Raw genomic sequence first — 26,595 nt, forward strand, 5'->3', positions numbered from 1 at the left:
AATTAAATTATAAACAGACAAGAGTAAGTAAAAAAAAAAAGTATAGAATATCATCAATTTATTTGGACCAGTCATTTTCACAGCTGTTACATGTTCAGAAACCTAAAAATAATCTTTACAGATTGTACAATTTATAGCATTTAGTATATCAACTATAAGAAATAAGCCTTGCCATTATATATATAAAATAATCTAGTTTTGACCAGCATTTGAAACTAAAGGCAGATCACATATGTACAGCTATGCTGAAAGTCAGAAAATGCTGATAACAGATATACTTTTGTCAGTGAAGAGACTGGAACAAAGTTATTTTTTCCTCATGTATAGAGTCAGCAATGTTTTACATCAAACTACAACACCCTGTATACAGAATTCAAAAGACATCCATAATAGAGAAGAGGGTTGAGCTCAAATGTCATAAATTTACAAAAAAAAATAATCACAAACAAAATTCAGATCTTGCAAAGCTGCATTAAGAAAATTAGGATGTGTTTCTGGGTTTTGTCTTTCAGGGATATTAACAGATATTAAATGGTAATTATCACAGATCAAAACTAGTTTCATTGACAGTTTATAAGAGTTTCCATATCACAAGTTAAAATACAAAAGACATTATTAATGTCACAATGCACCCGCCACATTGTTTTGGAAAACTCTCCAATAAAAATAAGAACTGAACAAAAGCAATAAGTATAATAGAAAGAAAACAATTCTATCCACAATCATAAATATAATTTCGTAAACAAGAATTCATTTGGGAAGGGGAAAACACAAGCATCTGTTAATCCATGTTAAGGAACCACTTCAGCAAACTCTATCTATGGTCAATAAATACTGAACACAATTAATAACATATATAAGTTACACATTTTATTATTGGGGCTTACCTGAAGTAATATTTCAGTTAAAGTATGTGACCAATTTGGATACGTTTGGAGTTGAGTAAGAAATAGTGCATAGATAATCTGTACCAGAAATGATATTTTAACAGTTTGAACAGGCGCTTAATTACTAAAAAAATAAAAATGGGGATTTTGAGAGGTAGGACTTTAGCACTGGGGGGAAAAAAAAAAAAAAAAAAAAAAAACGTTTGCAAAGTCACATTTTGTTATGCATTTTATGTAGACACCCACAATCTGGCAACCCATTTTCTAACGCAATCCCTACCCACAAAAAAATTATGGAAAAAAAAAAAAGAAAAAAAAAAAGCCATTCTATTTAATAACAGACAGTGCATACTAGCTAGTCACTACAGATGTTCAGGGTGGATTTCAGTAGGATCTTCCCTCAGAGATGGTTGTTGGATCTCCAGGGCTCTTCTGATGATACAGCAGTCCGGTCTGTTTGAACCAGCAGAAAAAAAAGGATGCAAATTTAAAACGCCAGCATCCTTTATTGACTCATGAGGAACACCCCTCATTCACAATGTCATAAGTTATTAAATTAGAAATATTGTGTCAACAACATTTACATCAAAATTATTTGGTGGTATCTTATTCAAAAAAAGCAAACAGTTTGTATGCATACAAATGAAATTCTAAGCAGAAAACTTTTAAAATTAAGCCAGGTACAAAAGTTAACTTTGATACAAATAACTGTTAATTCCCACTAAGCCAGCGCCTTGCAAATCCTCATTTTGTTCATTTGATCATTGTATAAATCAGAAATTCAATTAGTAGTTTCAAGAAACAGCACTGATGCTAAATCTCAAAGCTGTCTGTTTTCTTGTTTCCATTCTTAAAAATGACTTCGAAGGGCTGGCCGATGTAAATGCCAGCAAGATTTGCCTGAATATTCAAGGCTTGAGATGACTTGTAGTTTCTGAATAAAAAAAGTACCTACTAAAGAAAAGCCTGCTACCCACTAAAGACTTGATTCTAAATGCAATCCGTTAGTTTAGCGCAACTCGTTGAAGTCTCATGCATCCCTTTCTTAAATTAAACTGACATTATCCTTCTTTCCTCAATCAGTCTGCATAGGTGGTGTGTCAAAAAGTAGCCCAAATCCATATTACCTCTATGACAAAGTCATTACTTGTCCTGAAACAACAGAGATTGAGCTGAAAGATGACAGGAATTTAGACATATCGAGGCATTCGGTCCTTCTGCGCAGTGCAAGATTTATCACAGACTTTGCATTGAAGTCATAATCAAGTGTAGCAGAGTGAGACGCTGCTTTCTGCAGTCTGATGAAAAGGAAATACGTCCTGGACGAAGATGAAGTGCGGGTTTGACCGTGCCGAGTCTGGGGAGTTCCATCTAAGAAAGTAACCACTGACAAACCTTGTTTAAATAACATCAGGCACTTGAGGATGGAGGTTGTGACACCCGTAGGACATTTAAGTGACTTAGAATTCATCGATTTTCTTCTGGAGATATTTGAGTATGGAGTCCATGCCCTGAGGAGAGCCCCAGACCCTCTTAAGTGCCTCACATTCCCGCTCGTTGGCCTGCTCCAGGGCGGCCCGGTTAATGTTCCTCACCAGTGCTTTGGACTCGCGCAGAACCTTCAGTGTTTTCCGGCAGCGTCGCCGTGACAAATAAGATGAGGGGAACAAAATAAGGAAGAAAAAGGAAAAGAAGGCACATGACTTATGGATGTGGATGCATTGTGATTTTGTACAGAAGTGAACTGTTATAAATACATGATGTACTGATGAATCAAAGCCTCAGAAGGGTTTAAAAGACTATAAACAGCAGAAGCATCATGTTAAAGGATAAAGCGTACTTCCAATTCATTCTAGAAAGACTGTAAGTAACAAATGCACATGAGCTACAATGAGAGGCTATTAAAGAAGTTCACTTCCAGAACAAAAATCATGTCTTTCTTCAGTTGTAAAGAAAATTATAGTGGACTTCAATGGTGCCCCCGAGTTTGAACTTCCAAAATGCAGTTTAAATGCAGCTTTGAAAAGCTTTAACCGATCCCAGCCGAGGAAGAAGGGTCTTATCTAGCAAAACGGTTGGTTAATTTCTAAAAAAACTGACACATTATATACTTTTTAACCTTAAACGCTCATCTTGTCTAGCTCTGAGTGAAGAGAAAATGAGATGAATACACAGAGTTCACACAAACAAAGACAAGATGAGCGTTTGAAGTTAAAAATTATATAAATTGTCAATTTGTTTAGAAAATGACAGGTCGTTTCGCTAGATAAGACCCTTGTTCCTCAGCTGGGATTGTTTAGAGTCCTTTGAAGCTGCATTTAAACTGCATTTTGGAAGTTCAAACTCACGGGCACCATAGAAGTCCACTATATGGAGATAATTCCTAAAATGTTGTCCTCAAAAAGCATCATTTCTTTACACCTGAAGAAAGACAGACATGAACATCTTGGATGACAAGAGGGTGAGTAAATTATCTGTACATTTTTGTTCTGGAAGTGAACTTCTTTAAAGAAAAAAAAAAAAAAAAAAACACAATATGACTGGTTGAGGGGAATGTGTGGATGTATTAGGGCTGCAACAATTAATCGCACGATGTCGTGAGGCGCGTTTAGTCAATGAAGCCGGTACTTTGATTAGTACTACATCGCTTTACTACATCGTGCGATTAATCGTTGCAGCCCTAGGATGTATGCATTGAGAAAATGTGACCAGAAAAAAACAAACAAATGAAAAGATGACTTACAACTGAATTACAAGATACTAGCTCCTTAATGCGGACCATGACTTCCTGTGTGAAGGTCCCTGGCCACAGAACCTGGGACACGAGTCCTTTGGCACAAGCCTCCTGAGCTGTCAACTTCCTCCCGCTCAGTAGCATTTCATTAGCCTACATTGACAAGAGACAAACACGAAATTACAATGAAGAGGCAATCTGTGCACACCGTCTCACCTCTCTTTAGTTCAATATTAATTTTTTTTTATTCTTAATTATCCACATCTTTCCTCAATAACTGTGAATATTTTGTCTAAATAAATTGGGTACACTGTTTCTTTGTAGGCAGCTAACATGTAAATGTTTTGCCAGTATGAATGTACAACTACTACCAAAAAGTGCATTAAAGGAGAAGTCCACTTCTAGAACAAAAATTTACAGATAATGTCACCCCTTGTCATCCAAGATGTTCATGTCTTTCTTTCTTCAGTTGTAAAGAAATTATGTTTTTTGAGGAAAACATTTTTTTTGAGGAAAGCATTTTTCTCCATATAATGGACGTCTATGGTGCCCCAAGTTTGAGCTTCCAAAATGCAGTTAAATGATCCTAGCCGAGGAAGAAGGGTCTTATCTAGCGAAACGATCTGTTATTTTCATAAAAATAATACAAATTGATATACTTTTTTAATGTCAAACACTAATCTTGTCTTACTCTGCCTGAACTGTTTTTGCTCCAGTTCATGACAGTTAGGGTATGTCAAAAAACTCCCATCTCAAGTTTTCCCTCAACTTCAAATATCGTTGTTTTACCTTTTTTGTTAAGGGTGTTTGACTGGATCGTAACTTCTACAGTGATGTAGGATGATTTTGAAATGATTTTTGAAGTTGAGGTAGGAAATACGATTGGAGTTTTTCGACATACCCTAACTGTCTTGAGCCAGAATACACAGAGCTCAGGGAGAGCAAGACAAGACAAACATTTGAGATTTATAAAGTATTTAAATTGTATTTTTTTAATGAAAATAATAGATCGTTTTGCTAGATAAGATCCTTCTTCCTCGGTTGGGATCGTTTATAAATTCATTTGGGATTGTTTGAAGCTGCATTTAAACTGCATTTTGGAAGTTCAAACTCGGGGCACCATGGCAGCCCATTATATGGAGAAAAATCCTGAAATGTTTTCCTCAAAAAACAATTTCTTTACAACTGAAGAAAGAAAGACATGAATATCTTGGATGATAAGGGGGTGAGTACATTATCTGTAAATTTTTGTTCTGGAAGAGACCTATTCCTTTAAAACAAAAGGGCCGGATATTATCGGACTGATATCGGAATCGGACGATAATGGCTTTAAATGTAAATACTGGCATCGGCCCGATATGAAAATTTATGCCAATATGTCTTGCCGACATGAGGAATAACTCGCATGTGCTCAGGCAGTGCTAGCGATTAGATCATGTCAGCAGTGTGGCTCATTCTTGTAGCCAAGTTTTGCCTGAACGATGATTAGATTCACGGTTTTGGATCACTGCCTAGAGTAAACAGTAATAGCACATGCAATAGCAGCGGCAGCCTCCCCTGGGTCCTAATGGCCGTTTGGTAAGGAGTTTTAATTCCATAGGGGGCGCTGTTAGCCTAATTCTAATAAAATGAAAGTAAAATACACAAATAACATTTAGACTGTGTTTCTGATTAAATAAAGCAGTAATCGATGTCATAAAATCACAAGTACGTTTGTATGTACGTATGATTTAAATTTCAGAAGCTACAGCTTACATTAATTAAAAAAAGCCCCAAACATGATACTTCAATTTTATATACCGATTTACTTATTCATGTGTAATAGATTACATTTGTTTAAACAAATTATGAACTCTCTTCTGTTTTAGACCTTCTATAAATGTTAAATCTTAAAATTAAATGTTAAGGTTATGTTAAATTTCTCTGAAAAAAAGAAGCAGCAGCGATTGATGTATAGCTTATTTATGGTTATTTTCAAAGCTACAATTAAAAATAATTTGCTTATAATTTCCACACAGGAAAGACTTGGTGTTGTTTTCAAACAAAAGGAAATATACTGGTATCAGCTATTGAAGAAAATGAGTTGAAAAATATTGGCATATCTGCAAAAATCCAATATCATGCATCCCTAATTAAAACTGAAGGTAGACACCGCATATGGTATGCTGCCATGTTACTCCACTTCTTTATACTAGAATATATTTCCAGGTTAATATAATCCATACCTGCTACCTTAATGTTTTCAGCTATTTATTCTAACATTCTCTCTAAGCAGCAGTTTATACAGGCACCTGACATTTTACAAGTTTCTTTCATTTATCAGCAAGAGCTACTTTTGTCAGAGTGTTTCTGGTAGTCAATAAAGAAGGATATGGAACATTAACATTGTTGCTGTTTATTCAAAATGGTGAATCAAAAAACTTTTCTTAATTTAATGCTTATTGGTGCAATCCACACATTTCAGTTAAAAACTGTTTTCTATTTTCATATATTTCACAATGTAATTTATTCCTCTGATGGCAAAGCTGAATTTTCAGTAGTCATTACTGCAGTCTTCAATGCCACATGATCCTTTATCAGTTATTACTGGTGTTTAATTATTAATATTTCTTATTACTCTCAATGTTAAACTAAAACATGATACATTTTTTCAGGATTCTTTGGCCAAAGAACATTAACTTGAAATATAAATCTTTTGTAACATTATAATTGCATTGACTGTCACACTTATCAATTTAATGTATCATTGCTAATAAAAATATTCCTTATTAAAAACAAACAAACAAAAAAAAACACATACACAAACATTACCAAATCAGATTATCAGAATGATTTCTGAAGAATCATGTGACACTGAGGACTTGAATAATGGCTGCTGAAAATTCAGCTTTGGAATAAATATATAATTAGAAATATCTGTTTTCAATTTTAAAATAATTCCTAAATAATACTATGCTGTATTTTTGAACAAATAAATGCAACTTTGAAGCGTAAGACACTTTGTTCAAATGGAAATACACACACACTCCTACACTTTTATTTAAAAGTTTGGGAACCCCTTGCAGAATCTGTGAAAATGTGAATTTTAACAAAATAAGAGAGCTTATACAAAATGCATGTTATTTTTTATTTAGTACTGTCCTGAGTAAGATATTTTATATAAAAGATGGTTACATTTAGTCCACAAGACAAAAAAAGGAAAGACGATGCATTAAGAGCCGGGGGGGTGAAAACCTTTGAACAGGATAAAGATGTCCAATTTTTTTTATTTTGTTTAATTTTTTTTTTTTTTTTTCCATATAGTACTGTCCTTTGGAAGCAACAGAAGAAAAGTTGAAAAAGTTTTCACTCCCCAGCTCTTAATGCATCATGTTTTCTTCTGGCGCATCAATGAATGTTTGAACCTTTTTTAATAGTTGTGTTTCCCTCACTTGTCTTCAGTGTGAAAAGATGGATCTCAAAATCATACAGTCACTACTAGAAAGGGTTCAAATATGCAAAAGATACTGGATCTGAAAAACAGTGCTCAGTTTAACTGTTCAGAACTAACAAGGGATTTATGAACAACCATCACAAAACAAAAAAAAAAAAACAGTTGTAGATCATCCAGGTAACCACACACAGTATTAAGAACCAAGGGTTCCAAATCTTTTGAAGGGGGTTATTTGAATAATTTCAGCTATTTTTTGTCTTGTGGACTATATGTAAACATCTTTTACGTAAAATATCTTACTCAGGACAGTAATAATTAAAAAAAAAAAACATGCATTTTGTATGATCTCTCTTATTTTGTTCAAATTATTCACATTTTCACAGATTCTGCAAGGGGTTCCCAAACTTTTGCATGCCACTGTAAATGCAGCCTTAAAGCATAAGACAGTTCTTTCAAAAGCAAATACACACACACACACACACACACACACACACATACCTATATACAGATATGCACATATAAATGACTTGGAACTAAGCAAGTTGAACAAAAGTCACTTGCCCCTTTCACACACACAGGGTTTACTAGTAAATAACCATTAAAAGAACATGTGTGAACAGGACATTCTTAAAAATATTGGTACATTAATTCTGGCAGTTTACTGGTATGAGAAGTTGTAACATTACCAGTAAGTGACTGGTCATGTGCTCTGTGTGATGCAGAACAAGATTACTGGTATGAGCATGCAGAACGTGCTAACGTATGCTTTGGGCCAATCATAAAGTCATGATTACTCTGAGCTGTTTACATTAAGCTCCGCTGCTTTTTATTAGTTTTTCTTTGTAAATATATGATAGATTGTCTTCGACCGCTGCACCACGTCTTGCAGCTTTTTCAACATGTCTCACACGAGACCCAGCCTTCTTATCCATTCATCAGCTCTGCGGCTCTGCAGTTACGATACTATTATGCGCGTCTAGTGTTTATAACAGCAAAAACGGGTTCTGTTTGATCTGGTGCTGATGTGTGAATAGTCTCTTACCAAAAAGCCAAAACACCATTGCTTGTTTGAACAGCATATTTGTGTATTTACCGGTAAAGTCATTCTGGTAATTTTACGGTACATTACCAGGATTGCTGTGTGAAAGGAGCTACTCATGCAGAGGCACACTATTGATATACTTACTGAGGCGACTCCCATGATGAGAGGGAATGTTACAGAGGAGCAGGCGTCTGGGGTTTGGCCAAAGATTGTGTAAGGAGTCTGGAACCAAGCTTTCTCGTTGGCCCAGATGACATCACACAGAGGCAAGATAGATGCTCCGAGGCCAATAGCAGGGCCATTCACAGCAGCAATGATGGGCTTCTTGAACTGGATGAATGTGTTGACGAAAGTTCTGAAGACAACAGAAAATACATCGGTTTATATACAGCTACTTTTACAAAACAGTTCAGTGAAATATTGAGGTAAAATACCTGTTTATATTTTCATCATTTTGTACCTGATTGTCTCCGCCATTTTAATGCTTTCTTTTTTCCTGTCATCCGTGAGCCGCCTAATAAAGTAGATGAAGTCGAGGCCAAAGCAGAAGACGTTTCCCACGGCGCTCAGTAGAACAAGTTTACTGTCGTCAGCTGCAGCTGTGGCCATGGCACTCTGAACCTCTTTCATTACCTGAAAAAAAACATTTTGATGTTATATCAGGGTGGGTGGAAAGACCAGCATCAGAGTATGAGTAATTTCATATGTTGACCCTGTGACCCTGGACCACAAAACGTCACAAAAAGTCACAAGGGTTAATTTTTCAAAATTGAGATGTATATATAACCTGAAAGCTGAATAAATACGTTTATTAGGATAGGACAATATTTGGCTGAGATACAACTATTTGAAAATTGAATCTGATATAAATTTTATTTAAAAAAAAAAAATAAATAAATAATTGAGAAAAATCACCTTTAAAAGCTGTCTAAATGAAATTCTTAGCAATCCACATTACTAATCAAAAATTAAGTTTTAATATACTTAAGGTAGGAATTTACTAAATTTCTTCATGGAACATGATGTTTACTTAATATCATAATGATTTTTGGCATTAAAAAAAAAATATCGAGAATTTTGACCCCTACAATGTATTGTTGGCTATTGCTACAAATATACCCATGCTACTTATGACTGGTTTTGTGGTCCAGGGTCACATATGACAGAAACCTATTTACACTGTGTCTACGTCAGAATGTGACTAGATGAGTCAAAACAAAATGACTTCCATTACATGCACCTGTCTGCGATACAGTCTGGAAGGAACACTATGGCATCAGATTTTTTTTTTACTGCTACCATCATACCACAAAGCCTTAATTCACAGGATGAGTTATCAAACTATTTTTGAGCATTTAAACAAAGTCAAATCAGAATGGGTTACTTCTAACATATATTTGGACTCACATCAGGGTTCAGTGAGTTGTTCTCCGAGGTCTTTGTAGAAAACAGAATGTGTGTAAAACCATCTTGTTTCTTAACTACTATGTCCCTGTAGCGGTAAGCACTCTCAGTTTGACGAACACTGAAGCGCAGACGCTTGTCGAAAGTTGCACGGTCCTCAAAACGCCTTTTGCCTGTCAGCCCTGAGCTGCTCATCACTCCTGCCGCACCACTCTGAGTAATGGCTGTTCCATTTGCAGACGAGGCCTCCATGAGGGTTGTCACTCCTATAAAACAACATCAAAAGCAAAAATGAATAAATAAAATATAACATTACAGTATTAACTATCTATCTATCTATCCATCCATCTGTGTGTGTGATTAAAAAAAACCCTTTTTGTTTTAATTTGTTTGTAAATGTTAATATTTAGTTCACTTCCAGAACAAAAATTTACAGATAATTTACTCACCCCCTTGTCATCCAAGATGTTCATGTCTTTCTTTCTTCAGTCGTAAAGAAATTATGTTTTTTGAGGAAAACATTTCAGGATTTCTTTCCATTTAGTGGACTTCTATGGTGCCCCCGAGTTTGAACTTCCGAAATGCAGTTTAAATGCAGTTTCATAGGGCTCCTAATGATCCCAGCCGAGGAAGAGGGTCTTGAAAATGTATATATTTTTTAACTTCAAATGCTCATCTTTTCTAGCTCAGCATGAACTATTGTATATTCTGGTTCATGACAATTAGGGTATGTCGAAAAACTGCCATCTCATTTTCTTCTCCAACTTAAAAATCATCCTACATCACTGTTTTACCTTTTTTTGTAAAGGCCATTTGATCTTTTTTGCATGTTTACTTTGTAAACACTGGGTTGGTACTTCTGAGGTGATGTAGGACGATTTTGAAGTTTAAAATTTGAGGTTAAAAAGTATATGAATTGTCTTTTTTTTTTTTTTTTAGAAAATAACCAATCATTTCGCTAGATAAGACCCTTCTTTCTCGGCTGGGATCATTTAGAGCCCTTTGAGGCTGCATTTAAACTGCATTTTGGAACTTCAAACTCAGGGCACCATAGAAGTCCATTATATGGAGAGAAATCCTGAAATGTTTTCCTCAAAAAACAATTTCTTTACAACTAAAGAAAGAATGTCATGAACATCTTGGATGACAAGGGGGTGAGTACATTACCTGTACATTTTTGTTCTGGAAGTGAACTTCTCCTTTAATGCATTTCTGATCAAATAAATACAGTCTTCTTAAGCATAAAATAGTTCACAAACCCTGAAAAATTTTACTGAACCCAAACGTTTGAAGGGGTGTGTTTATCATGGATGCAAAATTATGGCCTAAAAATTATTCATTTTAGTGCAAGTGATTAACTCTAGTGTAAATCTGCAAATGAAAAGGCCAGACAAGTGTCAACATAAATGATTGCAATCATTACCAGTTAGACCTACTATTTTATAACATTTTATAAGTGACATGAATACCAGGATGTCCTTCTGTTAAAGAGGAATCAGATGCCCATTTTCCACAAGTTGGTATGATTTAGGGTCTTCATGAACTTTGGTTAAACTTCCTCAATTGTCATGTAAAGCAACACCCTTTTTACCTTGTCATGATCAGCTCTGTTCACAGCAAGCTGTTTTGGTGCATGTCTCTTTAAATGCTAACGAGCTACTGCTCACCCCGCCCACTTTTCTGTTTTTACGCATGTTATGTCTGTCAGACATAACATTTCTTGTCACTACAGCGGCGTACAACTACAGCGTACAACTGGCTGAGGGCTAAAATATGCTAATACAGGACCGTCCGTCAGCGGTCAAATCAAAATCAAAACAGCTTAATAATTGAGACTGTTTAGGTTTTCTGGGAATTAAAAAAAGAAGTGAATGGACTTTTACCATTGTAGGGTGGTTGTGTTCACACACTGCTAAGACACATTTATATGCAAACAGCATGTAAAAGCAAATTTTGCATCCAATGTCCCTTTTAAACAAAGAGTAAATTCAAGACCACTGTGACTAAGTTAATTATGATGGAAAACTAGCATCGTCATACTCGGGATAACTGAGTATACGGCTTTTAAAAATCACTTGTTCTGCAGCAACACATTTGCTTTCATTTATCAATAGCTTGTTTATTAGAGTTTATTATGTTGTTTTATAACACACAATCCATTAAATTATATGAGTGTGGCTAAAACAAAAAAATTTAGTTGTGCTTCCAGGTCTGGAACTAAACCCCCCTCTCTCCTTAACCTCATAAGAATGTAATGTAATGTTTTCAGTATAAGTCAAAATGACTGTACCTTTCCCGTTTAACGTGCGGACGGCAGCAGGGGTAATGGGAATCTGCGGTGGCGGAAGGGCTGTATGCGTTCTGGGCCTCGTGCCCATACGAGCCCGCTCCTCTCCTGGTACACGCACAACTATGGCAGGTTTCTCCAGTAAGGCCACTTCAGGGGGCACAGCATCTGGCTCTTGGCCTCCCTGCTCCAGACTTTGCGCCGCTTCACTGGGAGACTCCTCTGTGTCTGTGCGGCTGTTCATTGGGCTCTTTGGCACTAGGATTTTGATGCCAGATTTAGCCAGGTCCATACTACGGCGCAGCGCGCTCACAGTTGGAGCAGCGGGCGGCGCTGCCGTCGGAGCAGTGTCAGTAACTGTGCTTGTAACACCGGTGCTACTCACACCAGCCGAACGCTTACCCTTCTGCTGCTGCGTATCACTGTTGTGTGGTGAATGCTGTGCTGGCTGAAGCCGTTTTGTGGAGGGTGTGCTCTGGGTGGGTGGAGAGGTCTTCGCTGTGTTAGGACTCGCTGAGGGCTGCTGAGGCCTGCTGATTTGTTTGCGAGCGTTGATGCTAGTGTTGCCTCCGGCTGTGTTGGGAGAGCTGCGCGTGGAACGGAGTAAAGCGCCGTCTTTTTGCTTCTCGCTGTGTTGCCGATTAAATTCATGGATGAACTCGATGCAGCTTGACAGGTGATTCTCCGGCTCCCAGGTGTCTCCCTCAAAGCCGTAGCCTCTCCAGCGGACCAGGTACTCAGTCTTGCCCTTTTTGTTCTTACGCTTGCCTACTATTCTCTCCACCTAAAGAGGGGCATGCAGATAAAGTACGGCTTAGTGAAATTTATGTAAAATAACAATTTAGGGTTGAAAGACTAAGGAACAGCATTTACTTGAAAAAAGCATTAGAGGTACACATTTCATATTTTTTGTTGTAACAATTATTATATATGCTAGATAAAAGAAAATTAGGTAGTTGTAAACACATCGAATGTCTGTATCGGCCCTTAAAATAGTGATTATAGATGAATAAATAAACTCTACAATTCTTAAAGGATTAGCTCACTCCAAAATAAAATTTACTGACAATTTACTCAGCCCTATGTCGTCCATAATGTTCATGTTTTGAAATTAAGGTTTTTGAGAAAAACATTCCAGGATTTTTCTCCATATAGTGAACTTCAACAGGGATCAATGGGTTGAAGGTCTAAATTGCAGTTTCAATGCTGCTTCAAAGGGCTCTACGCAATCCCAGCCGAGGATTAAGGGACGTATCTAGCAAAACGAACTGTCATTTACTAAAAAAAAAAAAAAAAAAAAATTCTATACTTTTCATCCACAAATGCTTGTCTTGCACTAGCTCGACTTTACGTATTACATAGTCACGTTGGAAAGGTCACACGTGACGTAGGCAGAAGTACCGACCCAGTGCAAAGAAAGTCAAAGAAACTCAAACGGCTTTTACAAAAAAAGGTAAAACAATGATGTTGGACGATTCTGAAGTTGAAGGAGAAAACAGGGGTCTAGACTGTGACCAAAATAGCAATGGCAATTTTTTGAGAATTTGTGGCAAACATGACGCAAATATTGAGGAAACTATGGCACTTCTTAAACCAAAGGAGGTGAACAGTTTGGTATTCTTGTGGAAAAAAAGCAAGCACTGTCACAACAGCCAGTTAAGTTTTACTTTTCTTTTGTTTTCATTTTGAAAAGCTTGTTTGCTGTTTACCATCTTTGCTGTTTACCTGTTCACGTTACACTATGGAGGCTTGCTTTTAATTTTTAATTTTTAATTTTATTTGATTCCTCAGCTTTTGCTAAACGATCTGTAAATTATTAGTGAGTATATAATACTGCATGTGACATATTCGGACAGTAATTGTTTCTCATATGAACGTCTGTAAAAATAAATTTACATATCACCTCAGTGATAAAACTCATGGATACGAATGACAATTTTATTCACAGTGTGTCCAGTCACATGACAGTCTGCTGTAAATAAAATGAATTTTATTGCATGATAAAATAAAATAAAATAAATTTTATTTACAAATTTATTCTAAAATGTATGTAAAAAAATATGATGTAAAATGTATTCTTATTATTACAAGCATATTTTATAATATATTTTCCTATTTATTATTTGATTACTCAAATAATAAAAAAAAAAGGTATTAAACATTGAATTTTGAACCTATTTTTTTCTCGTAAACACAGAGATGTGGATTCGGACGGCAACTAAATTACCACACAACCTTGGCGTTTGTCAAAAAATAGTAGGTAATTCAGCCGGGCAAAAGAGGCGTGACCTTTCCAACATGCATAATTTTTTTGTACATAAATTTATATAAATTTTTATTTCTTTAGAAAATGACCAATCGCTCCGCTAGATAAGACACTTACTCCTCGGCTGGGATCAAGTAGAGCACTTTGAAGCTGCACTGAAACTGTAATTTGAACCTTCAACCCACTGATCCCCATTGAAGTCCACTATATGGAGAAAAATCCTGGAATGTTTTCCTCAAAAACCTTCATTTCTATTCAACTAAAGAAAGGAAGACATGAACACCTTGGATGGCATGGTGGTGAGTAAATTATCAGGAAGCTTTAATTCAGGAGTGAACTAATCCTTTAACTGCCTACCACCACTCCAACTCCAAAGGTTTCATGACTATTAAATGTTGGTGCTGAGATATGGAGGACGGTTATATAATTTGCAATTAATATTAAACATCACCCTTTCTATTTACGGTTTATTGGCTGCGTATCACTGAACCCTCATGTTGTGTGATGGTCCATGTGTTCTTTTTTTATGGAGAAAAACCTCCTGAAATGCTTTCCTCAAAATCCATAATTTCTTCACGACTGAAGACAGAAAGACATGAACATCTTGGATGACAAGGGGGTGAGTAAATGATTTGTAAATTGTTGTTCTGGCAGTGGACTTCTCCTTTGATGTTATTTCATTAATTAACTGAAACTGATTAAAATGTACTAACATTTTAACAGAGGGTTTAAAAACTTAAAACATGGATAATTTTGGTACTTTTTTAGTATTTTTCCCTTACCTTATTACACTTGTGGTGTTCCCGGTCAAAAATGACTGGCCTACAAAAAATTGCTTATAAATTTTTGGTGTAAGATTTGATGATAAAACATTATGAAAGATTTACAAGCAACTTTTAAAAGGCTGGTCAGTTTTTATGAATGGGAACACCAAATTGGGTAAAGGATTTTTAGCACAGCACAAAGGCTTAAGAAATAGCTCACCCAAAAACAGAAATTCTGTCTACAGTTACCCTCATGTTGTTCCAAACCTGTAACCTACTTTCTTTTGGAAAGGAGAAATTCTGGGAGATTTTCTGTACAATGTGGTTACATCAAAAGGCAGCTAGAGGTTTCACTCTTCACAAAATGGATGGAAAAGCAAAATTAAAGCATATTAAATTAAAAATAATAAGCAAGGTCTTTAGAAGCCACGTGAAATATTTTTGTGACAAACAGACCAAACATTTGGCTGTTATTCACTAATTATCTTCCTCTCTAATGAGGTGAATAAATTAATCAAATCATGAATCGTGAACAAATCATCATCAGACTGGTTTAGTGAACATGATCAACCAATTCACTAAACAGAGCTAAAGTAGACTTTCCGTTAAGTAAGGTGTGAGTAAATGATGACAGAAGTGTAATTTTACCAGGCTGATGTCGGTTTCATGACAATAATCTGACTGTGAATGTCAACATGACAAAAAGACTCTTTGTGAACTTCAGGAAACCCAGAGAGTGTAACTCCTCAATCAACATCAATGGCACTACAGAGGAAAGTGTCGGCAGCTTCAAGTTCCCTGGCATGCAAATATCTGCTGGCTTGGCTTGTTCTCACAATACTGCACACTGAGACACAAAACCGTGTGCTTTCTGAGGTGCCTGAAGAAATCATCTTCTCACTCCTCATTAATTTCTATCAGAGCATCAGATAAATAACTCAATCCAATAATAAATCCAAACAATCATCAAAGGTCCTTTTCACTCCATTTATAAGATATTTTGCCTCTTATCATGAAGCAAACAGTATCGGACTGTTACTTATTGTGATTTGCTCACTCTTATGTTGACTGAAAAATTGTATGACTTACTTTCTTCTGTGGAACACAAAAGAAGACAGTCTAAAAAACCTCCCAGTGTTTTGTTCATACAATGAAAGTTAACCATTGTTATTTTGAACCCCATTGACTTTCACTGTATGGACAAAAGCAGTTCGAACATTCTTGAGTGGACACTGCTAATTACAAGTACACTTTTCCCTCCATTGTGTACATCCACAATTACTCTAATCTATATTAGACTATACTACTCTCCCTGCTGCATATTTACACACCATATTTAATCATTTAAAGTAAGGGTCGGAAACCAAGAACAAGTTTTTATTCTAAAAAGATCCCATTGAAAAAAAACAACAACAAAAAAAACACACCAGTCAAATGATTTTCATGACGTTTAACGGTTCCAGAAAGGGGAACCGTTACTGTGTACATATAACAACTAGAGATGTGTCCTATGACGATTTAAATTTTAAACTAACTTGTAACTTACTTTTGTCTAAAAGTAAAAAACCCTCAGAAGACAAACAAAAACCATCTAAAATAATTAAACTATGAACAAAATGAATAATTTCTGAATTGGTATTATTCTTCATCAAACGGTTAAAATTTACAACGCTAATGGCAAATAAAGCAGCCAGCAGGTCGAATGAAAATGCAAATTCTCTCTCTGACAGTAGGTGGCGCTTTTGGACAAGCCGAAAAATACAGCGGTTACCATAGTTACCCCTGTAAACTAGGGCTGCATGATAAATTGCGACAATATCGCAATCGATATTAAGAAAAGCTGCGATATTCATGTGCGCATCTTATCAGTGATACACGGTTCTGTGATCAGTAGTAAATCACCATCTGAAGGCTCAAAAACTCCAAATATGCCCTGAAGAAGAATCCAGGAAATAACGATCACTTTAACGATTTAACGTGACTAATAAACACACAATATATGGTTTATCTGACTTATTATTATAATTTTCATTATAATACAGTATTTAATTATGCAGTGTTATTCGACATTGCTGTATTACTGCTTAGAATGCTATACAATATTTTGTGTGCCTTATTCTGTGTAAGGAGCCACATCATCTCACAGAAGGATTTATTTGAATCACTCGACTGAAGTTATGAAGTGAGTTTTAAGTAAGAACATGTTATTAAATTTGGTATTTACACGTGCTTTCAGATTTAGCAGCATTTACGCCGTAGTTCACCGAGAAGCTACGCAAGCAACTTTATTATCGCAGTGTGATTTGATAATATCGATGTATAACATTGATGATATCGTCTGTGTGGTTTTGCACAGCTTGTTGGTGAATTACAGCTCTGTATATTGACGCTGCTCTATCTGAAAGCACGCATGTGATGGGGATTTACTGCTGATTACAGAACCGGCTTTAATGACAAAAAGCACAAGGATATCGCACGTGATATATCGTGCAGCCCCACTGTAAACAAAACAGTGCTGCGCAAATAAATACTATTTTATTAGGCATTATTATTCTATATTGTAGAATTGCGATAGCAAAACTGTCTTGGGCCGCACGATTCAATCGTTTCATCTTGTGTAGTGCGTCATAGTGCACGACACCTCTGCGATGCTTCATGACATCAACACAGAAAGACTAGCATGTTTAATTTTCTTTGCGTCGTACACGACCAGTTCCATCACTTCTGTCACACTGGCCAATAGGAGCACAAAAGCGCCTTTGTACAAGTTTTTAAACATGCCGAAATGAAATGGAGACAATGACTTTTTTGAACCGTGTCGCGCAATGGTCCTGCTATTTTACAATGGAGGAAATGTTTGTGGAGCTACGACAACAAGACTCCTACGTTTATGATGAGGGACTATCGCGACAGAGTGAAAAAAGGTAAAATAAAAACTATTTCATCAAGTCTGTTTTCGTTGCACGTTTTAAAGCAAAGCGTGCACATTGTTCTGGCAATCAGCTCGTGATCCGGTGTTTTCCGCACCTCAGAACGGCTCTGTTAGGGTTGGGTATCGTTAGAATTTTATCAATTCCGATTCCGCGTATCGATTACGATTCTTTTCAATTCCCAGTTTTGATTCCAAAGTGAATAAAAGATGATATCAAGCATATTTATTCTGTTTCTTTTTTGCTAAACATTTAGTTGCAGCTGAACACCATTAAAAAAAAAAAATTAACAGGCTACATAAAAACAAGATTCACTTAAGAGCTGTTGCAAAATAGAGCTGCATGATTCTGGATAAATTGTGTTGTTGTTGTTTTAAATGGAAGTTGTAGTTCTCTTACGATTCTGAAGGAAAAAAACATTAGCCAACTAAACAAAGATAATAAATAAAATCACATGTAGGCCTAATTTATAGGTGAATGATTCCGTGATTCACTCAAGATGTACTTGGTTCATTACTGGATGAATCAGTGTTTCTAAATGAATGATCAAAGAAAAATACATTATTAACAGCCCCTTTACGCCACCTACTGGCATAACGACGTAATCGATAAATCTTTAACATTTTGTCAAATTAACTTTCAAAAGGGTGATTTACTCTTTTGATCTCTACTGTACATATCAGTTTATATCCAGACTACGAACTTTTATCCCAGTACTTCTGTGATCATTTGAATGTTTGTAACAGAAATAATGAACTGTGTGGTTGAAAAGACTGTGAAACTGTTTCATTCATATACATGACAGTTGCTCTGTTCAGGTCAGCAGCAGCACGAACGCAGATTTGAATGTTCAAATCACACTGGTCGTATACTGCGTGGAAGAAAGTTTGAGGAATCAAACAGATGAATCATTGTAATTTAAGAATATAATCACGCTGGTATTTGAATCGTGTTTGTGATCTTTAACTATCTCTTAAATTAAAATGCTTTGACATATTGGTGGTGACACCTCTACTGCAACATGTTCAGCTTATTACAAATATTATCTTTGCTTTTTCGACTTCTGATGGCAAGTGTAGCCATTCTTTGGAGCAATATGCAGTTAGATTGGCAAGCAAGGTCCTGGCAGATCGCTAGGTCGGGTCCTCACAGATAAAAAAAATAAAATAAAAAGAACTACACATAGGAACCGATAGGCGGAATCGAAATTAATTTCACATAAAGTATACGATTCCTGACCTTAAGTATCCAATTCTGGAATCAGAATCGATTTTCGATACCCAATCCTACACTGTAAAAAATATTCTGTAAAATTTACAGTAAAAAAACGGCAGCTGTGGTTGCCAGAATTTTTTCACTTAAATTTACAGGTAAATACCGTAATTTCATTAACTGATATAATGTTAATGTACCAACCTATTGAAGTACTGAAATCTGTTTTGTACCTTTGTAATACACTGATAACCACCAAAAGCAGGTGGTGATGAGAATGATGAACCAAAGCTCATCACAAACAGCTTTTAAATATTAACATATAGAAGGTGCACAGTGTCATTCACACAAACACTAAACACCATCATGGTAACACACATGAAACTGAAATAATGCATAAATATTAATTTAACAACATTAGATGTAACATAGAACCCTAATGTACAAAACAGCTAAGAAAAAACTAAGAAGAAAGGGTTATTTCAACAAAAAAACATCAAATTAAAAAAAAAAAAATGTAACAAAGGGAATTCTGGGAATGTCAGTTTACAGTTTTCACTGTTCACTGTAAATTTTACGTCCTTTTACCGTTAAGCATTTAACAGGTTTTTACTGTAGCATTTGTACACTATTTTTACCATTAAATTCACTGTAATTTATACAGTGTAGGCTCAGTTCATGTTTGGGAATGCAACGGTCACCAGCTATGCTTTATATCCACATTTGCATAATTCCCAGCATTTTACTAGATTTGTAGCAAGATGCATTTTTGTAAGCCTGTTTTCAATTCAAATAAAAGCTCCATTGCCATTTGCCAAAATAAAAGTTATCTAAAATAAATATCTCTTTGGTCGTTTTTTTTAAATATCACAATATCATATCCAGATATTATCAAATCATTCGATTTTGATTTTGTTACTTCCCTAGGTATTATACATAGATAACATGAAAAAATGTCAACAAAACCTTTCTGAAGAAAGTCAGTTCCCTTTTATTCATTACGTTTCCCCTTTTAAATGCTCACACACCTTGCTTGTCTTCCAAGCAGGCATTTCTCTGAGACCACAGCGAGTGAAACGAAGAAAATGGTTCCATACCAGGTCTGAAGTGAAATTAAATGAATTTGTTTTCCACTCCAAATGTCCATTGTCCATGTATAATTTTAAAATGAAACATTAAAAATACTAAATTTCAACTAGTCAACCAGCAGTTCCATTTAACCGACTAGTCACCTAGCCTCGCACATCCCTAATAACAACATATAGTACAAACCTATTTTAATTATTGGGTCTGGTTATTCCAGAAGCAAATTCCTGGGCCTGGTGTGGAAGAACTTGACTGACTTGCAAACAAATCTTGTCCCATCTAATTCTTTATGTATTGGCTTTGTAAGTCTTGCCTATTGCTTGTAGCACCCAGACAATGTCTGAATCAAACAGGCTAAATGAATATTAAACTAGGACAAACAATAGATGTATGATATCGTAGACATTCACAATGCCATAGAAGAACCTTTTTTTTTTAAATGGTTCCATAAAGAACCTTTAACATCTGAAGAACCTATGGCATCGCTGTGAAGAACCTTTTAAAGCACCTTTTTTAAGAGTGTAGACAAATAATGTCTTTTAAAAACTTACAGCCATCTCAACACTACTGTCTAATGTCAAGATTCATTCAGGTTTTAGTTAGTTCTGGATAAAATGCATTTTCACCAACCCTCCTCATGAGAACTTTTTGGTTTACAGTCTGAAAGAGACTTTAGCTCTGTTATGGATTTAAAGCAATGCTGAATCACTTCCCAGATTTATTCACACTTGGGAACATCAATCTTGTTTCAAAAGCCAAACAATGGCTCAAATTAAACTTAAATGAAAGATTTTTGTTGCTGTAAGAAAAAAGGTTCTTTTCCCCCCAATCTCAAATAAAAACACAATGAACAGATATACAAAAAGGTTCAAAATATAGCATGTTGGCTTACTAACTTCGGGGAAAACATGTATTTTTATTATGCTGCAGTACACTTTTGTGTTGGGGGCTATTACTGTTTATTGAATGTAAAAATGTGACACTGCTGAGCACTGCCACTGCTAAAAATCCTATTCCCCAAAGATTCAAGCTGCCTGAGGAATTCAGCGTAATTACAGAAAATGCTGCAGGGCTTTTACTCTTATCTTTTATCCTGGACTCTGTCATCATTTCAAGCATTATAAATTCACATTCTTCTACTGGGCTTATGGTTTATCACATCAGTTTGGAAAGAAGACCCAACATATAGTTTGTATACATAACTGACGTAAATCCGCCGCATTATTGTCTACGCAGGGTCAAAAGCTTTTAGATTTCATTATAAATATCTTAATTTGTGTTCTGAAGATGAATTAATAACAGAATTTTTGGGTCATCTATCCCTTTAATGGCAAGTCCATAATGTCTCAATACAGTATGTTGAATTTCATACATTTGTTTTGTAGCATTTAGAACAACTGTTGACAGATTCATGTGGTCTGAGTTCTGATCAAGCATCTCCTCTTTCTTCCCATCATTCTGTACTTCACAGATGTTAAAGTTACAAATGTACTGTGTAGCTCTTGTTCCTGTTCCTCTTGTTCCTTTTCTCACATTGGAAATGCGATTTCTGTCCTAAATCAGATCATTCTTTTCTCATGACAGCAACTTAGAACACTACAACAATCATGTTGAAATTTTTAAAACACCATCTGATATGAGTTTATTAAACAGCATAAATAATTCAGCACCAAGATGCCCTTGGGATACACATATGGTTTTACTGATTAGGTTCATTTACCACAAGGACAAAGTTGTCCAACTCATGAGGGAGTCAATATTATCCATGGTTCTGTAAGTATTTTTCCCCATTAAATTTCCTCAATGGGATTTCAGAAAAATAAAGATGACAATCAAATTAGAAAAAAATGGTACAGTATAAAACTATTGACTTAATGTCTTTAATTACACACATAACTCACATATCTATACATTGGAAAATATTATTATACAATTATATGAGAAACTCAATTATGATTTTGCTTTGATATTTACTTTATGGAAGGAGGAGGTCAGTGCTGAGGTGATCTCATTTCTACAGTAACAATGACTTCTCTGATTGGTGGATTTCTCTTTCAATTTATCTGTAGTGAAGTTCTTTAGTGGAAATTTAGCAATTAAGAGAGATGGACATTGCGTCAGGAACACATGTATGCGTCGTGGTACTCTGATGAATGAACTTCGAGGTCACAGAAGAGAAGACATTGTTCAATGAACTTGGTATTTAATATTCTTGTAGCTTCATAACATTACAGTTGAACAACCATTGCCACATGGACTATTTTAACAAAGTTCTTACTACATTTCTGAGTCTTGAATGAGGTGGTTGCATTGCTGTCTATGCAGGGTCAAAAAGCTCTCAGATTTAATTAAAAATATCTTAATCTGTGTTCCGAAGATGAACACAGAAGGTGAGTAATTAATGACTGACGTTTTATTTTTGGGTGAACTATTCCTTTAATATGTTACTGCTAACTGAGAAAATGAATGGGATGTTTTATCCAGAACCTTTGTGTTCTATGAAGTTTAAAACACTTGTATTGAACCCACAACATTCTGAACAATTTTCATAACTTTCTTTTTTCTTTCTTAGGCTGTTGGCAACATATCTTGGCAAAAGAAACAAACACCTTGTTATTTCATTACTCTTCAGGTTAAAAGAAGCTAGAGAACAGAGGGCTAGGCAAAAGTGATTTTGATAAACCAACCACTATCCTTTTAGTTTTAAGATCAGGCATGAATCAACATTTGGATCAATTTGCCCAAGTCACAAGCAAAAAGGACCACACGTTAAAAAAAAAACACAGAAATGGATCATGACTAAGAATTCTGGTATTGTCAGCTGAAAGAACAGTATTATTAAGGCGTTTAAAAATGGGGATATTATTCATACAAGTCTTTATAAACAGGTCAAACATGTTTAAATAGATCAGCTGTCTTCATCACACCATTATAACGCCAAAAACAATGAATTTATCCCAATAAGAACATTTGTTCTAATCTAGTATCTCAATATTGATCTAAACCAATTCTCAATACACAATGCAACTGTATTTTAGGATATATTGAGGATTTAAGTTACTAAATACTTCAAGTATATTCATGCAACATAAGCATGCAGTATGTATTGATCACTCCAAGGATTCCCCATCAAAACACCAGTTTAAAAGGCAGATATATTGGTTGTGAATGACTTAAACCACACTCAGATCATTAGATTGAATGCCAATCCGTCAAACAAGCCAACAAGTGACATTAGACTCTCTTTATAGGAAATGATACACCATGTTCAGTCTACTTACTATATCTCAAAATAACATAAGAGAATGATCTAACTGGAAAATGAAACCAAGCAAAGACGATCACAACACAAAACAACAGTGCTGAAAGGCTAGTTCTGAACTAAGCAGGTTGAACGCTCGGCAAGTAAAGCTAAATTCACGGGTCCTGTTTGAAAGAGGGCGAAACTAAGTTCCCGCAGACCTGAACACAACATACTAGACTGAGCTGACTTTCAGCTGTCCTGATGTGTCCATCACACCCCAAAGACCTCATGGTTAGCAGCTAGCTTGATGAAATATCACTCTCCAAAGTGCCCTTCCTTCCCTCCCCCGCCTCATCCACTGCCTCCACCAGCATCTCTCCACACTAAACTCCGCAAACTAACAACCAGGACGACACAGACTCCACACTACCCGAAGCTACAAGTTTCTATTGTTAGCATGCAACCCTACCGACGTAGTTTTAACTAGTATTAGAGTGAGTAAGTCAGTTGTTAAGACTGTTCGCTAGTGCAGTCCACACGAGCCTTGGGACGCGACGTATATGTGCAACTACACACAAATATAATCGATTAACTGCGTCTAAACGGACACGAACGGTAAAATCGCCGACATTCACCTCGTAGAGTTCCTCCGTAGCCATCATGTCACGATAATCTTCGACGTTGTGGCAATCCGTGAGGATTGTAGACACTTTTTTCCTCCAGTTGCAGTTGTCTTTTTTGGCCTCTCCTCCTTTTTCAGTTGGTCGGGTGAGATGTGCTTGACCCGCACCGAGGATCTCTTTGCTGTCTAGTTCTCGCACTCAACGTCTATCCGACAACATTATAGCGAGAATAAAGCGTTTCATTCCCGCTGAAGTCCAAACGACTACTTTTGTCGGTCCAGGCGGCAATTTTAGAGAGTGTTACCGTGAACTAGTCTGTAGGCAGTGCTGATTACGCGCTCGCCTGCTCTCAGTGCTGCCACACAGGAAGTCTCAATCGAACGCAGATTAGAGTCGAGATGAGTTTGCACTGCCTGCAACCCTCGTGATAGAGCTGTGAACGACGGTCATCTGCGTTTTGCAAATCTTTATCGATGTTGATTATGAGTGTATGTCTAATGGAACATAACTGACGTAAATCCGCAATAGTTTAAACAACAATTCATGGCGCTAAGCGCCAGGTGAGTTTAGCCAATGACTCAGTCTAAAACATTTCCATGAATGCCATGTTCTCAATGTGTTTTGGCCGCACATGAAAGGTTTTTTACCTTTTACAGATGAAAATGTCTTATTTTATTTCTTAGTTTCTTGTTATTCTTACATATTTAACATTAGAGAGCATTAAAAAATCATTAATTGGCAATATGGACTGTCCAAATCAAAATGTTAACTGTTTTGCAGTTCATGTAATGTCAAGTTAGGCTTTCAAAGATGCCAAAAATCCAATCTATACATTAAGGTATAATGTACAGTCAGCTGGTCGTTATATATTGAAACAAACCTAGACCTGTTTGGCCTAAATAATGTTATTTAGTTGAAATTGTGATTGTTTACATTTATTATATTATTTCCATAATTAGAGTTATACAGGGTTATGCAAAGGTATTTTTTTGCTAAGTGTCACCTATGTCTATCAGAATAAAGAATAGAGAGCCACGTACTGTAAATAACAGTGTTTCCTTTCTGGTTTACACATGTAAATTCTCCAAGAAGAAATTATAGAAGACCTCAGAGAATGAATGACCACAAAGATGAAGTAGTCGTGAGGTATGATAAATCATCAGAAGACAAACTCAAAAGAATCCTATGAATTTGTGACGTTACGGGGGAACACCATCAAGATCCTCTTGCTAAAGTAGCGTAAAAGTCAACATGCTTACTAACATGATATTCAAAGCACTTTCAAATAAAAATGGGAATTTAAGCAAGGTAAATATGAAATTATAATATATTTTACAGATTTTGGTTGATTTTATATTAACCAAATGATCAAATCTATGTCTCAGGTACATATCTACATATTCACAAACCTGTTATTCTTGCATGTTTCCTTGCAGGTATGGGAAATAAAGGGATAGTTCACCCAAAAATGAGAATTACCCCATAGTTTACATACCCCCAAGCCATTTTAGGTGTATATGACTTTCCTCTTTCAGAAAATACAATCAGAGTTATATAAAAAAAAAATGTTCTGGCTCTTCTAAGCTTTATAATGGCGGTGAATGGCAGTTGAGATTTTGAAGTCCAATTAAGTGCATCCGTTCATCATAAAAAGTGCTCCACACAGCTCTGGGGGGTCCCTCTAAAGCAATGTGTTCGTGTTAAATATGGATGTTTTTGTTAAACTTCATAAACCATAAACTCTAGTTTCTGCTAACTGCCGTACACACGTTCATGAAAGAGTGGCGTTCCAGGTGAACGTGGAAGTGATGATTTCAGAGGAAGGTGCAAAACAAAACACCACCAGGCACAAATTAGAAGTTCAAAATGAGGATTTCTAAAGAAAAATATCAAAGGATTTTGATATAAGCCAAGAGGAGACTGGTTTTCGTTTGCTGTAAACAAAACTTGGGTCTCACGAGACTATCATATTCTCACTGGAGCGCATACTACGTCTACGTGCTACGTCATCTGCTGGAACGCTTTCTTGTGAACGTGAGTACGACAGTTAGCGGAAGCTAGAGATTATAGTTTTTAGGTTTTCAATATGGATATTATTCTTACACAAACGCATCGAGTTGCTTCAGAAGGCCTTTATTAACCCCCTGGAGCCACGTGGAGCACTTTTTATGATGGATGGATGTACTTTATTGGACTTCAAAATCTCAACAGCCATTCACTGCCATTATAAAGCTTGGAAAAGCCAGGACATTTTTATACAACTCAGATTGTATTTATCTGAAAGAACAAAGTCATATATGCCTAGGATGGTTTGAGGGTGAGTAAATCATGGGTAATTTTCATTTTTGTGACTACTATTCCTTTAATGACAAATGGTCTTTTTAAATGGAGTGGTGTTGTCAACTAAAAGGAGAATAGTTCAGTAGATGCCAAAAGAGAAAAAGGAAGTAGGTGAAAGAGCACAGCAGAAATGTCACCGTATAGACTTCTCAGTGGTCCCCTATAATATTATTTGATCTTTACTAATGTTTGGTGGTATCGCAGTGGTTCAGATGAAACTACAGTACGTGCCTTTTATGGGAAGCATTATTTCAGTCTTGGGACCTTTACCAGGACTGGGATTTGTTTGTTTTAAATCTGTATAGCTTTTTAGTTTAGGGATCTGTGCCACAAGGGCTTCAAT

The 26,595-nt window shown here is 36.0% G+C and overlaps 1 protein-coding gene across 1 annotated transcript; it reads right to left on the minus strand.

Moving 5' to 3' along the window:
- Positions 1-21: 21 nt before the first annotated feature.
- cdyl (chromodomain protein, Y-like) lies at positions 22-24,451 on the minus strand. The gene is made up of 7 exons (XM_051136802.1): positions 23,925-24,451; positions 11,791-12,571; positions 9,504-9,766; positions 8,557-8,729; positions 8,241-8,451; positions 3,631-3,774; positions 22-2,506 (listed from the first exon to the last, which is right to left on the minus strand). Exons 1-7 carry the CDS (start codon positions 23,949-23,951, stop codon positions 2,348-2,350), a joined length of 1,758 nt encoding a protein of 585 aa, XP_050992759.1. The 5' UTR covers positions 23,952-24,451; the 3' UTR covers positions 22-2,347.
- Positions 24,452-26,595: the final 2,144 nt, after the last annotated feature.

This window comes from Labeo rohita, chromosome 2 (assembly GCF_022985175.1).
Source record: "Labeo rohita strain BAU-BD-2019 chromosome 2, IGBB_LRoh.1.0, whole genome shotgun sequence".
NCBI lineage: Eukaryota > Metazoa > Chordata > Actinopteri > Cypriniformes > Cyprinidae > Labeo > Labeo rohita.